The sequence below is a fragment of the Lolium perenne genome, chromosome 4 (assembly GCF_019359855.2).
Source record: "Lolium perenne isolate Kyuss_39 chromosome 4, Kyuss_2.0, whole genome shotgun sequence".
NCBI lineage: Eukaryota > Viridiplantae > Streptophyta > Magnoliopsida > Poales > Poaceae > Lolium > Lolium perenne.
In genome coordinates this window covers 109,252,216-109,266,379 of record NC_067247.2, presented here as the reverse complement: position 1 = coordinate 109,266,379, position 14,164 = coordinate 109,252,216, and the positions used below count along the sequence as shown (strand labels likewise).

The 14,164-nt window shown below is 42.7% G+C and overlaps 2 protein-coding genes across 3 annotated transcripts; one reads left to right on the top strand and one right to left on the bottom strand.

Annotated features, from left to right (window-relative positions):
* The first annotated feature begins 1,847 nt into the window (after positions 1-1,847).
* On the top strand, positions 1,848-3,329 carry LOC127347075 (BTB/POZ domain-containing protein At2g04740-like). The gene has a single exon (XM_051373302.1). It carries the CDS (start codon positions 1,848-1,850, stop codon positions 3,327-3,329), a length of 1,482 nt encoding a protein of 493 aa, XP_051229262.1.
* A 1,894-nt stretch (positions 3,330-5,223) lies between these two features.
* Positions 5,224-11,047, bottom strand: LOC127293629 (rhomboid-like protein 15). Of its 2 annotated transcripts, none has more exons than XM_051323270.2 (13): positions 10,864-11,047; positions 10,226-10,391; positions 9,439-9,742; positions 8,956-8,988; positions 8,775-8,866; positions 8,604-8,677; positions 8,387-8,481; positions 8,228-8,315; positions 7,308-7,405; positions 6,338-6,389; positions 6,202-6,255; positions 5,624-5,698; positions 5,224-5,523 (listed from the first exon to the last, which is right to left on the bottom strand). In XM_051323270.2, the coding sequence occupies exons 1-13, from the start codon at positions 10,885-10,887 to the stop codon at positions 5,518-5,520; spliced, it is 1,161 nt and encodes a 386-aa protein (XP_051179230.1). In that variant the 5' UTR covers positions 10,888-11,047; the 3' UTR covers positions 5,224-5,517. The 2 variants fall into 2 exon arrangements, with proteins under 2 accessions (XP_051179230.1, XP_051179229.1); XM_051323269.2 differs by having other exon boundaries at positions 7,263-7,405; positions 10,864-11,046.
* Positions 11,048-14,164: the final 3,117 nt, after the last annotated feature.

Here is a 14,164-nt window from a genome sequence, read left to right as displayed (position 1 = left end):
AATCAACCAAGTTCTTCTTTTCATCAATCTCATTTCCTCAGCCTTTCATTTCTTCAGTTTTCACATCAGTCTTCATTCTTATTGCCCTTTTCATTTTTTTCTCAATCTTCTTATCTTATCTTTCTTTCTCATCAGCTATGATTATTTTCTTCAGTTCAACATTTTAATCTTTTGTTATCTCACTATCATTCTTTAGTAGCTGCATCTTAGATTGTTCTTCAGCCTTATTTGTTATACTCCTTCCGTCTCACGAAACATGTTCAGAAATAAGATGTATCTAGTACCATTTAATGTCTACATATATCTAAAGTTAGACAAATATCAGACTTATTTCATTGGACGGAGGGAGTACTTAATTCCTAACTTCTAATAGTTCCTCTTATTTTCTCATTCTTTTGTTCAGTCTTCTTTTTCCTAATTTTAATAGTTTTATCTCTTTCCCCTTTTTGTTCAATCTTCTTTGTTCCTCAACTTACAGCATGAAAAGTTATACCGAAAAGGGAACTCTTACCATCTTGAAATGAAATGAAATGTTCATTCAATCACCCTTGATTGAAAGATTATTCTGTGGGAATACTGTTATAACATGAATTCATACTCCAAAATTGTAGACATATCTATCTAGGATATCCTACCCAAATTGTATAAAATCAAGATGTTATGATTTAGAGAAAAGTATGGTCAATGTTGAGTTACAGCCACAGTTTGCAGTACAGACAAGAACTCTGTCAAAAAATTAAGGCATTGAAGGCCTTTTACTTTCTTATCTTTTTGCCAAAATGAAAGCTTATGTAATTTTAGTATCTTGCTGTTCACTTACACAAGGTTGGCGATTGGATTAGTTTCTTGCACCCGGATCGACCATTGATACAGGTTCATGGTTCGTACATTATTCCGGATGTAACATCCGACGACCATTGTCCAATTGGCCTTGTGTTAAAGCTCTAGGGACACACAATCTCAGTCGTTGGGAAGATGCATGCTTTGCCCGGCTGAAACCATCCAAGCTGTGGTACTGGTATAGTTTGAGTCGTTTCCGTAGGTGGATTTTTCATCTGCAGGATATCAAACTAGAGTAATTTGTAGATGTTCTTGAAGATGTACGTGCACGTCTGCGAGAGTGTGGATTGTGTTGCAATTTGGAGTAATGGAGTATATGTTATATATACTCCATATTAGGTTTGTATGATCATCTTTTAACGTATTAGGCTTATTAGGTATCACAAGTCAATCGAGCAGTAGTCTCCCCGGAAAAAACGAGTAGTAGAGTCTATAAGCTAACAGCATAACTTTCCGAGATATAGAGGAGAAGGGAAGCTTTGCCGATCGTGCCTAAATATCGGGCGGTTGTTGGAATTCACCCACGAATCGATCATATTAAACTACACGAATAAACGTGGAGACAAAATTTATCGCCAAGGCCTAGCTAGAACCTGTATATAAAGGACCAAGGCCTAGCTAGAACCTGCCGACCCAAACTTGGACGTACATGTCTATTCCTAACCGAACTAGAATCTTATTAGCACGTACCTAACTAGAACTAGAACAACCCTAAACCAATACGTATATGACCTATACTACTAGCACGTATAGGACACTAGCTCTGCCTATTAAATCCTATACGGACCAGGACTCGACTTTACACAACTCCACCTTAACTCTGGTAGAAAAACTAGTATACCTAGATAATTGTTACTTTACCAAGTAACTACACTAACACACAAAAACTTTGACTCCAACTAGACAACAATCTCTACTCAAGATTATTGCCAACAGCGGCTGTACGTACGTCTTGATGATCTAGAAAATCGAACCCGAGAAGCAGCTAGCAAACGCACAATCAAGCGATGGGATTGATCATCTCAAAAATCAAAAAAGAGACCGGATCGCCGGCCGCCGGTATCCAGTTGGAACTCTGCCAGGCGGCGCGCGCGGGCGACTGCGCCACGCTCGCCCGCCTGATTCAAGCCGGCGCCGACGTGAACGCGTATGACCCATGGGACGCCTTCCCGCTCTACCACGCCTGCGTCACCGGCCAGCGCGAGGCCGCGCGGATGCTGCTCGACGCTGGCGCCGACTACTCCGAGAGCACCTCCGAGGGCAAGCGCTGCTACCTCTCGGCGCTCAACCTGGGCATACGGAGACTCCTCCGGGAGTACGAGGCGGACCCGCGCGCGGGGCTTCCCGCCACCCTCCTGCCGGTGTTCCTCGCCTGCAACCCAGCCGGCGACGATTCCGCGCCGCCAACGGATGCTGCCGGCGCCGAGCTGTCGCCGGACATCACGTTGTACGTGGAAGGAAGAGCCATCCAGGCCCACCGGGTCATCCTCGCCGCCCGGTCCCCGTACTTCCGTAGGGAACTCGCGACGTCGTGGCGAAACCGCAAGGCGTTGAGGGTGACCTTCGACAGCTATAGCCCGTCCTTCGAGGCCACGTACGGCCTCGTCCGCTACTTCTACTCCGACAGGCTCGAGGTGGCCATGGAACACATCGAAGATCTGGCGCGAGTCTGCGAAACCTGCGAGTGCGACGAACTCCTAGAGACGATCGACAGGTTATTTCCTCGCAAGCGTCGAGGGGAAGGAGCGAGGCACCTGGACCGGGGATGTCCACAGAAACGTTTCGTTTTGCAACGCCGGTTCGCACCGGACCGCCTCTCGTCGGCGCTCCGGCGGATCTTGCACGACTGTCTAGCTAACTCCAGAAAAGAAGATCGCCGCAACAAGAGTCCTCTCAAGACCCGCGGTATAAGCTCCGAGTACGACGATACTGCTGATGTACGCATAAAAGTAGGCGACAGGGTCTTCCGTTGCCACCAGATGATTCTCGCCCTGAGGTCAGAATACTTCAGAACCAGGCTGTCTCGACGAACCGATTTTCGTCAGCACCATTATGATGTTCTTGAGGAGCATGACGTGAATGCAGAAGCGTTTGAGAAGATGCTCGAGTACATCTATACGGATGAGCTACAGGATCTAGGCGATGATCCTCTTACTCAGGCGGAAGACCTTTTCAACGTCGCGTCGAGGTACCTGCTATTTCAGCTTAAGCCAGTTGTGGCCAAGTTGCTGCTGCCACACCTAGTTCTGAACCGCGTCTCACCGGCGCAGCTATGCCGCTGGCTGACGCTGTCAGACATGTACGACGTTGTCGAGGTGAGGGAGCACTGCCTGGACATCATGGCCTGCAACTTCGAGACATTTGCAGAGGCGAGGGAGTTCCGACCATTGCTTCTGGCGTCGCGAAAAAGCGCTCCAGCTGACAATCTTGTTAATAATTTGCAAAGGAGATGGCTGAGAATTGCGGCTGCTGGGCTATCGGAGAGATGATGAGAGTGCGGCGTTGTTCGATGAGCGGCTGGAGGTGCTTCTTACTGCAGAGAAAGAGCCCAATGATGACCGAGGCTGATTTTCTGGTGTGCGTCACCGTGCATCTGGAGAAAATATTCTGCTACATAACATTTATGTTTTCCTATTACATTTTAGCTGCCCTGTACTTAGTATGAAACTATAGTAAACTCGCGTTCGTGTTTGGAATGCCAGAGCTCGCTGAGACATACATATAGCAGGAAAAACTATCGTTTAAGGAACTCTAGTATAAATAAAAATGTAAAAACACATGACACAATGCAGCCAAAATTTATCAAAAATAAGAAAATAAATTTTGCATACTAGTTTTACTTTTCTCTTGAAAAAAAGTGTTGTGATTACTCGGCTAAATATGACTGCTTTGGAAATGCAGCATCATTCTTCAACACTACTTTTGTTCAGATTTATTTAGACCATTAGTAGGAATTATGATCCAATTGATGCCACGATGGACTCTTCCACCACCATATGTTCCTCCAAGTCCTCCTCATGCATCTCGACCAGCTCCTCCTTCTCCGGAGAGTGTTCCTCCAGCTCTGGACCGTGCTACTCCTCCGCCACCGCAGCTTACTCCATTCCGCCCATCGGTGTGCACTGGCGAACGGGAGAGCAGGTCTCTGGAAACAATACCCTTTGCGATCATGTACGGGAGAGACCGAATTAGGTTTTTGGGGAGCGCTCTACGCGACTGCTCAAACTCTTCATCACGGGTCATCTTTCATCCAAGTTGGGCAGTGCCTACCGTCGTATTCAACGCCGTCTACTTTGATCATGAATGGAAATATCATTGCGTGTATCATGGATTTTAAATTTCCATGGTAGTCCTATATCCCTAATCCCCATCAGTTTATAGACTCCCCTTCACTAGCCTTTTGTTCTAAAGGTATGGAATTATTTTGCTGGTTGCATTTCTGTATATGGGTGCATTGTGTTTTCCATGTGGATGTAGGGTTTGTAGGGAGTGGTACTTTTTGTACTCCAGGGTTACATATTCTAATGTCCTCTTTGATTAGAAGAATTCCCATGGAAATTTTGGAGGATTCAATAGCTTGGAAGTTTTCCTACGGTGGTCGTTTGATTTGTGTACTAAAACTCATAGGATTATTTTCCTAATGAATCATGTGCACTACTTCTTATAGAAAATTTAACATCCACTTACAAGTCACGCCTCTTTGTAAGAATCTCATTTTTCGTGCAATGGGATCAGACAAGCTTTGTTGCATATGAAATCTTGTAGGGTTAATGATACTGATTTTGTATTTTCCATGTTAATGATTTTTGATAAAAACTTGATCAAACTTGACATAGTTTGACTTTCTAAAAAAAAAGTAAGCCTAGCATGGTCGACTCGTGATGATGCTGACTACTTAACCAAACTCAGAGCTCAGTCTCTTTTGCCTGTGCAAAAATTCCATCCGAGACAAAAATGGAACGGTCTTCTGACTGTCCTCGTATTTGCCTACGAGCGCCCCATGTTGGCTGTACTTGCGCCTTGCCTCTTGGTCCTGGAGCATCGCCGATGCCTGGTAGGCCAGATGACGAGCTGGCAGAGGCAGACCCAAGAAGCCAACAAATCTACTGAGATGGGGTGACTTTGACGACAGATAATGAAATATATTTTCATATGATATCTACAAAATATCATATTTGTTGATAGATTCTTCTAAAATTTTGGTCAAACTTATTTAGTTTGACTTTTCAAAAAGAATATAAGACTTAAGCCTTGGGATGGAGGTAGTAATTTTAGGTTACATTTTAACTTTTCTTTGACCTGGTTACATTTTAACTGAACTGTCGCTTTGGACTCTTTCACTGTTAGAGAATGTTCAACGTTCAATCCAAAACGGCCAATGCCTGGTTGTAGAGAATGTTTATAAGCGATGATATAATCAGTCAGCCGATGCCTGGAGCCCTCGACATTTCCATGTTCAGTACATACAAGATTTGAGAAACACAAGGAACCAGGCAGCAGCTTCTGCGCCTTTACAAAAAAGCATGGTCAACGGCATCTTCTTCGACAAACATTCTCCCACAAAGATTTCCTCTATGCTCTGTTCTCCAATCCCACTATCTGCTCTGAGCCTAACCTTCATAATAGATGTGTGGCCCGATAACGGCGCTTCATTTGAATATATTGCATGGCCAATCTCTAATCCTGGAAAAAATTCACAAGGCAAAAGACAGTAATGTCACGGGAAATCACATACCTCTGAACAGTTAATGGAAGACAATGCAAGCATAACATAAGTACAAACCTGCTGACTCATGAGAATCTCAATAGCAACATTTGGATCTCCGTCTGCAGCGGCAAGAGCAACTTCGGCCTGAGTCTGCAGCAAGGAAACCAATCCATCCATGAGATTCTTGCAGTCGTCAAGACAAGATATATATAACAAACCCCTATATGTAGAACAGTTCTGGCCTCTTACCATAACATATGACTTACAATTTGAGTTAGTTTTTTCATGCAATATGATACTACTAGCATCTAGCAGGGCTGTCGATACAATTACTAAATCCTCGAGCAATCCACTAATCATCAAGACAAGATAAATATAAGAAACCCCTATATGTAGAACAGTTCTGGCCTCTAACATACATATGGCACAACTAGCATCTAGCAGGGCCATCAATACAATTACTAAATCCTCGAGCAAGCCACTAATCATACACACTGCACTAGCCAACCACACATGATACTGGGAACAGTCTGGTTTGTGTAACCCATTTCTTTCAAATCTAGTATTGGTGGACCTCTTGGACACCAAGAACATTGTAAAACAATGCACTAGCTGACTACCATGATAAGTGGGATAAGGCTATGCAGTAGTACCTTTTCGAAACCCATACCAACCAGCTTCTTAAGCTCTTCATCAAATGTATCAGTCTGCATAGAATAATTTGTCCAATAATCATTACTAAACCCATAGCAACATTAGACAAGAAATCAGGGGATACATAACCCATACCTGGTCAGCTGTTACTGTTGCATCAGCTCTGACTGTGTTTAATGCTGTATGTCTGTTATACCGAAGGTAAAAAAGTAGAAATCAATTGGTACATTCTCAATTTCTCATGCTAGAAGATGCAATAATTGATACTTCATATGTGTGTTATGTAATATCAAAGAAAAACGTTTTGCTTCATGTCACAAGGAAATGGGACAGGCTTCCTAAACCTTTTCAAAGGTAACAAGAGAAATTGTTTATACAGGTACCTGATAGTTCATAGATGTAAGTTCTGTTTATAGACAACTTTGATTTTATTATGTCAGTTAGCTAGGGCAATAGACTGCATCAAGTATTAGAAAGAAACGACACTATATAAAGTATTAAATGATAATTAGTATTATGAGGTTCAACATTTACATTTTGTTAACAAGCACAACATCACAATAACTTGTTTCAAACGACAGATATTAGTTACAACCATAAATAAGCTGAATGCTTGGGATAATATATACATAATTGCTAAATGACAAAGAATCTTAGAAAATATATGACACTACATAGCAGTATACAATGGTATCCATCCTTTGACAGCAAACAGCCCAATAGTGGTGGTGTATTAGTATAGGCATTGCAACATCACAATAAATGGTTAAAATGATTAGCATTAATTACAACTGTATATTAACTGAATGCTCGGAAGAATATATATAATTGCAAAATGAGGAAAAAAGTTTCCTGAGTGTTTTTACATGAAAATAAGATCAGCATTTCAATGACCTTGTGATTATATGCTTGAAGTTTTTCATCAAAAAGATATGTTTGTGATTATATCCTTCTATTCCAAGACACAGTTGCTTCATATCAAATTCTTCTTTCATTATATATGTGACAACCATGTAAATGTGTACTATATTGACCAAGTGTCGAGTAGAAAATGCATTACTGTGAATTCGTTAGAGGGTCACTTGGGGTTGTGTTATCCAACAACCTAGCATGCAAATTCGCGCTTGCCTCCCTTGCAGTTGGTTCAGTTCCTGTAGAAGCAAGTGTTCGTCCTCTCCCTGGAAATCTGGGATCTTCTTGTTCCTATGGGAAAATATCAGCAAAGTCTTAAAGCTCTTCATAATAGGTATAATCCATATTTCAGAAAGATTGTGTATATATCTTTCAAGTGTATTGGTTACATAAAGATGAACAACCTTGTAAGCTCAGGACAGCATCATCATGATGGCTACCAAAAAAAACAGGTGCTATTTATAACCTCGAACTGAACTACCAGAAAGAGGATAGGACATAGGAGCTAACACACATATGAATTGGGAATCAAGCATGATTATAGTTTCCAAAGGGAATTTTCCAGAGTTACATATATAAATTTGGTATAAATTATCTTCTGATAATGCATATACTGCACAATCAAGTGTAACTTTTGCTTGATTGGTTTTATCCACCATCCAGAGCAATGCTTGGAATAAGTTTCCTCTCACCCAGATAATCCACGTTACAAAAAATTAGTAACAAAACCAACTATTACTATAATGATATACTCTATCAATGGAATGATTCAATCTCTATAGGTCTTTGTAGAGCTCATCGAAGCTTCACAAGAGAGCTTCCAGGAAAAGCTTCATGAACCAATTAGCTCTACCTCCATATAACTTGGTTTCTTCATGTAGAACCAGAACTATCAACGTTAAACAATTGCAGCTCTAGAAACTCCCACTATACAACAATGGTAAGATTATTTCTTCTTAATGGGTGAAACCCAATCAGATTGGAGAAGCTCTAACAGTTTTGCACCAAATATATCACTACAATGATCGCCTAAATTGTATGTAGATGATGAGGTCAACAGAAAATTACACTTGCAGACATTAGTATAGTGAGATGTATTCTTACTTGTCATACCTGAGTACTAGATGTCTGAATAGTGGATGTCTGCCTACTTGGCATCCATGAAGAAATATTTCTCCAGAAATTTCGATTTATCAGAGAGCTGTAGATTGATTAACTTAATTTATTACTTTCATGGGCACCAGATAATATAAATAAATATGGAAACAATACCTTGGTGCAGTGGACGTGTTAGAATATGTAGGAAGCTGGCCATAGGTAGTCCCTCCAGTGCAGAGAATAAAGCCAGGACGCCTAACACAAGCAGACTGACATCCGATATCTCAGACTATATAAATATTAACAAAAAGAAACATCTCCCTGAGGAAGATGGAATTATGAAAGACAGTATGATAGGGATAATTTAATTAATTTGGCAAAAAAAACTTACTAGCATGGACAAGCCTTCAATAGAAGAATAAAATGATGGTCCAGGCAGCAAGTAGTTGAATAGCCCATAAGTGTCTGATAGAAATAAAGAAGATCAGCAAGGATGATAATACCTAACCTAGCTCATGAAAACTTAACAAATGAAAAGGTCAAAAGGGTACAAGGGACAAACATGCGAACCCAGACAAGATGCCAGATAGGTGCCCCAGTAATGAAACATTACTCGCGAGAAACTGAAACAGTACAAGCAAAATCCATGCATACCTGGCAATGGACAAATATAAAATATGATTGTATATTTCACATAGTAAACTGAATGGGAAGAAATTCAAAGAGGCGCTTAGAATGAATACCATTTTGCAGGGACATTGAAGAGACCAAAGATGCTGGCAAATGAGAGAGAATGTTACTTCACATGCAATAAATGTAACAGAATAAAAAGTATGGCTTTGTTCAGAACGTTGGATATGTGTGGATATTCAAGGAGAGGGGCGATTTCTTTCTGAAAATGGTTACAGTAACTTTTCTAGATGCTTGGCTAACACACAGTCGGTTGTTATTAAAAAAATGGCCATCAAGTAACCATATCCATACTAGTCTAAAAGTATTACTACTTATATCATACACCACCTTATCATGTTTCAACATTTTGAACAACAGGTTACAATCTTGTATTCTGTGTACCAAAAATGGTCTGAAACTCGACAATTTGAGTAAGCAAACTTTTTGAACATTAGGTAGGCAATAGGCATACACGCAATTCCACCCATGTGAACTGATCTCTCATGTATATCACCAAAATGAGTGTAACATTAACAACAAGAGAAGCAATGTACCTTCGATATTGCACTCCACTCAGACTTGTCTCAATGACAATCATTGAGAATATAACTCCAGAAAAGCCAATGGAACATTCATCGACGAGGTATGAAACAGGAGATATAGGATTATAAGCCACCAAGAAGGCAACGATGAGATGGAAAATCGCATTGGTTGTTGCAAGAAGGAACATCAGGAATAAGAGGCGGACTGATCCCATAATTCTCTCCAGCTCGGTGCCCAGGGGTACAAAGGTCAGCATGTTGAAAAGCACATGAAGCAAAGAACCATGAAACAGAACAGATGTGTAGACCCTGTACACTGAAAGAAAATATGGACCACGTCAGATATACCAGAAGCAAACAAGAAGTATTAAGATAAACTGCACAAGGTAAGCAGTCTTGAGCCTCTTCAGCATTTGGATTTTAAGAAGAGTGCATATCTCATCTAGCATTAGCCCCTTTGTCATTTATTTTCAACATTTACAAACATCTCAGCACTCAGCAGGTTGTACTAACTTGTAGAACAGAAGAACCGGTGTTTCATGAATTGATGGCATGTAACTGGCGCTTCTCGTGTTATATGCATAAACAGGAACTTGAATGTGCAGCATTAAAAAAATCACTGTGCGTGATGAGAGGTTTAAACCAGGTGAGCTCTAACAGGATCTGTATGTTCAACGTAAATGGTACATTTCCTCTTTCCAGAATGAGCTATGATTCAGCACTGCCACAGATACCCATATTTAAGGCATGACCCATATTATGTTGCGCAAAAAAAATAGGAAAGGTGAACTAAACAGACCTTGAAAATGTGAGGCCACCGCAGAGGGCAAGAAGCATATCTCGCTGTAAGAGTCATATCCAATTAACAAGCACACAAGATATATCGCCGCGCATATTAAGGTAACACCAGAGGTGATGAACGGGGTGCTGCTCCACCACTGGTTCAGCCTAGTTGAAATCCCAGCCTGCATCCACAAAAAATATATATGTATGAAGCATAAAACGCCGAATATTTGCCACATTTCCTGTTATCGTTCACCCCAGCAGAACGCACTGCATGAAACCCTGCTCTAAGAGATATTACAGCGATCTCCTACAAACCTAACAGCGGAGTAGCAGGATTAGCAAACCAAGGGAACTAAGCCCACTACCCAGACAGAAACCCCATCATTATTCGACTCAAAACATGTAATCCTCCTCTTGTCCAGCTTAACTCAAGCAACCAGTCCCCTGACGAACCCCCCGCAACAACCGGCTCAATTCCTATCGACGGGGCTACAATTTTCCACGAATTCTTAGGAGCGCTTCTCCGCGGCATCCCTAGGGTTTAGGTGCAAGCCGAACTCCGCCGCAATTTGAAGTTGTTTCCTATCAGATCCGAAGGCGCCTTCACAGAAATTCACCCGGAAATCGGGATTGGGGGACAGGAAACCGCACCTCCGTGATGATGTTGGGGCGCATCTCGGGCTCGCCTCCGGTGCCGGAGGCTCCGCCGGGGTGGGATCGACAGCTAGAAACTGCCTAGATCTCGAGGGTTTTGGGGACGCCGCGCCGTCTGAGGAAGAAATGAGCCGTTGCTTCCCAGCTACGGGAGGAAACGGGTCGTCTCGTGGCTCGGCAAATATCACTACTTCGAGGGGTTAAGTTGTAAAAGAATAGCATTTCTTGGGCAGCTGGGCTTGAAAGGGCCTGAACGGATCCCCGGGCCCACACGGTGGTTTCTTGAGAAAGAAGTCTGATTTTTTACCTTGAAATTCGAACAACTGCTAAATATTTATGCTTCGCATTAGCAACAAAACAAACATAATTTATCATATAAATAATTTTCAGAGACTTTTTTTGAGGTAATATAATTTTCAGAGACATTTTTTTAGGTAATATAATTTTCATAGACTTGGTTGGCTCCATACCTTAGTTTCACCATTAAGTCTTCCGTCGAACCGGCATCTTATGGCATTTAACGACTCATTGTATTTTTTTTCCTAAAATGGAAGCTTAGCCCCATATCTGAATTGATTGATTTTTAAACATAAGGCTCGAGAGCCCAGCTTTAAATTAATAAAGCCATCAACCGGCTAGGATACAATGGTGCTGATTACACAAACTTGAACAAGGTAAAAGAAAGAGGCAAAGCCCTAGAGGAACTACAGAGAATTCCACTCGGCAGCGCCACCAAAGAGCCCACAAGTACAAGCTACGGAGAACTGCCGCGGACGGAAAGAGACGTGCCAAGCGAAGAGGAGAAGCACCAAATCAAAGAGATGAAGATCCGGCTCCGAGACCGCCTCGCCTTGCTGCCGCCGAAGGAGGGACCCTTCCCATCTCATCGGCCAACACAGAACATAGAGGTGGTTGAGCGCCCAAAAAAGCCTTGAACTTGCTGACTGCCGCCACAGGTGAAAGGATCGTATGCCGCACCTAGAGGGGGTGAATAGGTGCTAACCAATTTTTAGTTCTTTTTCAATTTAGGCTTGACACAAAAGGTAAATTCTGTAGATATGCAACTAAGTGAATTTACCTATATGACAAGGCTAACAACTAAGCAAGATATATCTAAGCAATATAGAGATAGAGTGGGATAGAGGTAACCGAGAGTGGAGCACGCGATGACACGGAGATGATTCCCGTAGTTCCCTTCCTTTGCAAGAAGGTACGTCTACGTTTGGAGGAGTGTGGTTGCTACGAAAGCCAAACCAACAGCCACGAAGGCTTCACTCAGATCTCCGGTGAGCAACGCCACGAAGGCCTAGCCCACTTCCACTAAGGGATTTCCTCGAGGCGGAAACCGGGCCTTTACAAGGTTCTTGGGGCACACATCCACAACCAAATTGGAGGCTCCCAAATCTGTTACAACACAACAAATCAACAAGCATACATCAACACAAGTCAACTAGGGAACCAAATAGGAACACTAGCATGAGATCCCTCAAACAAGAGAGGGGGAAATGAAGAACGCTTCGGTGAGGATGTAGATCGGTGTCTTCTCCTTCGAATCTCCAAAGATCAAGAGCTTTGGTTGGGGGAGGAAGGAGATCTTGCAAATCTTGACTTTCTTGAGGTGGCTCTAATGGAGGTGGCTTGGCAGATTTCTTGTATAATGATTGAGCAAGCAACCAAGGTAGGAGAAGGGGGGTATTTATACCCCCTCTCAAAATGGAGCCGTTGCTGCTTCCGGGGGGCCGGATAATCCGGCCTAAGTAAGGGCCGGATAATCCGCCCCCCCCCCCCCCCCGGATAATCCGGTCTTCGGGACAAAACCAGGACAATGTCCGGCCAAAAGTCCGGCCCATGTTCTGAGCCACAATTCTTCCAGTCCTTAGCCAAAAAAGGGGGGGCCGGATATTTCCAAAATATCCGGCCCGGATAATCCGGCCCTGGTACAATACCGGGAAATTATCCGGGCAAATGTCCGGTCCCCATACTGAGCCGCATTTCCTCGAAGACTTAGCCAAAAACAAAATGGATATTTCAACAATATCCGGCCCGGATTATCCGGCCCTGGCCAACTTTTCTGATTTCTTTTGACAGTCGATCAAATCCAACACACAAGATTAAATATCTATGTAATCTCTGCACCACTTATACAAACATTAGTGTATCTTATATATTGACATCAAACACACAAAACATAATGTGAGAGATGTTCTTTCAATCTCCCCCTTTTTGGTGTTTGATGACAATATACGGATTTGCAATAGAATCACTATAGAGGCAAGCATGATGGTAAAACATAGAGGCACTCCCCCTACATGTGTGCATATAAGTAATTTGCATTTGAATACAAATACACAACACATAGGAGTATGGTGCCTCAACACAAGAGATATCCAACATGAGCTCTAACAAAAGACATTGACACATATGAAGTTGAGATAGGATGTAAGAAGTCATACCCATGTGTAGATATGTAATACGGAGATATAGCATCACACATAAAGTAATATCCTTGATCTCAACAAATAGAAATCCGAAAACCATAATAATGTCTCACGCCACATAGTTTTAAACGGAAACGAACACAACCAAAGCAAATAGTTCAACTAAGAGGAACACAAGCAATAAAGGAGTGATAGAACGCATATGCTTGTGCCCACACCATGCATGCAAATCCCCGAGAATCCTAATAGAACACTTCTCCCCCTTTGGCATCGAGACGCCAAAAAGGGGACAAGCGCGATGCTACACGTCCCATGGGAATCACTCGGAGGCATAGTCATCATCGGACTCTTGCACCTCTTCTTCTTCTTCTTCTTCCTCTTCATCAGTGTCAGGAGCATCCGGAGAGCGACAAGAGGTGTTGGACCTTTGAAGGCAATCATCAAGATCACTCCATGGAACCTGTGCAGAGTGCCATCCACTGTAACCCTGGTGAGCTGGAGGCTGAGGCGGGGGACCTTGATCACCACTGAGCTTGTGTAGGATAACCGCCTGAGTATGCTTGATCTCAGAACGCTCACGGCTAGCTGCATAGTTCTCCTTATGAATCTCAATGTTCATGCAAAGGATGTGACGCTGAAACCAACTAAGCCGGGTCACTTGCTTCCTCATAGCCGGGACATCAGGATGACGAGCAGGAGCAACACCACTAGAACGAGCATCACGCATGAAAGAGTCAGGTGCAGGGACAGCTGAGGAGACTGGCTTGAGCTTGTAGGCCTTCTTGACATGGTGCTTCACCAACGGATACCCGCTCAAATCTTCACTCACAGACACAGAGTTGTTGATGAGAAGCTGGATG

Bases quoted from the DNA above. Each gene is read 5' to 3' on its own strand.
- LOC127347075 (XM_051373302.1), top strand. From the start codon at position 1,848: ATGGGATTGATCATCTCAAAAATCAAAAAAGAGACCGGATCGCCGGCC.
- LOC127293629 (XM_051323269.2), bottom strand. From the start codon at position 10,887: ATGCGCCCCAACATCATCACGGAG. The intron at 8,989-9,438 runs GTACATTGCTTC...CTCATTTGCCAG, and splicing joins AGTGGAGTGCAATATCGAAG to CATCTTTGGTCTCTTCAATG. The intron at 7,406-8,227 runs GTATGACAAGTA...ATTTTCCCATAG, and splicing joins TTCAGACATCTAGTACTCAG to GAACAAGAAGATCCCAGATT.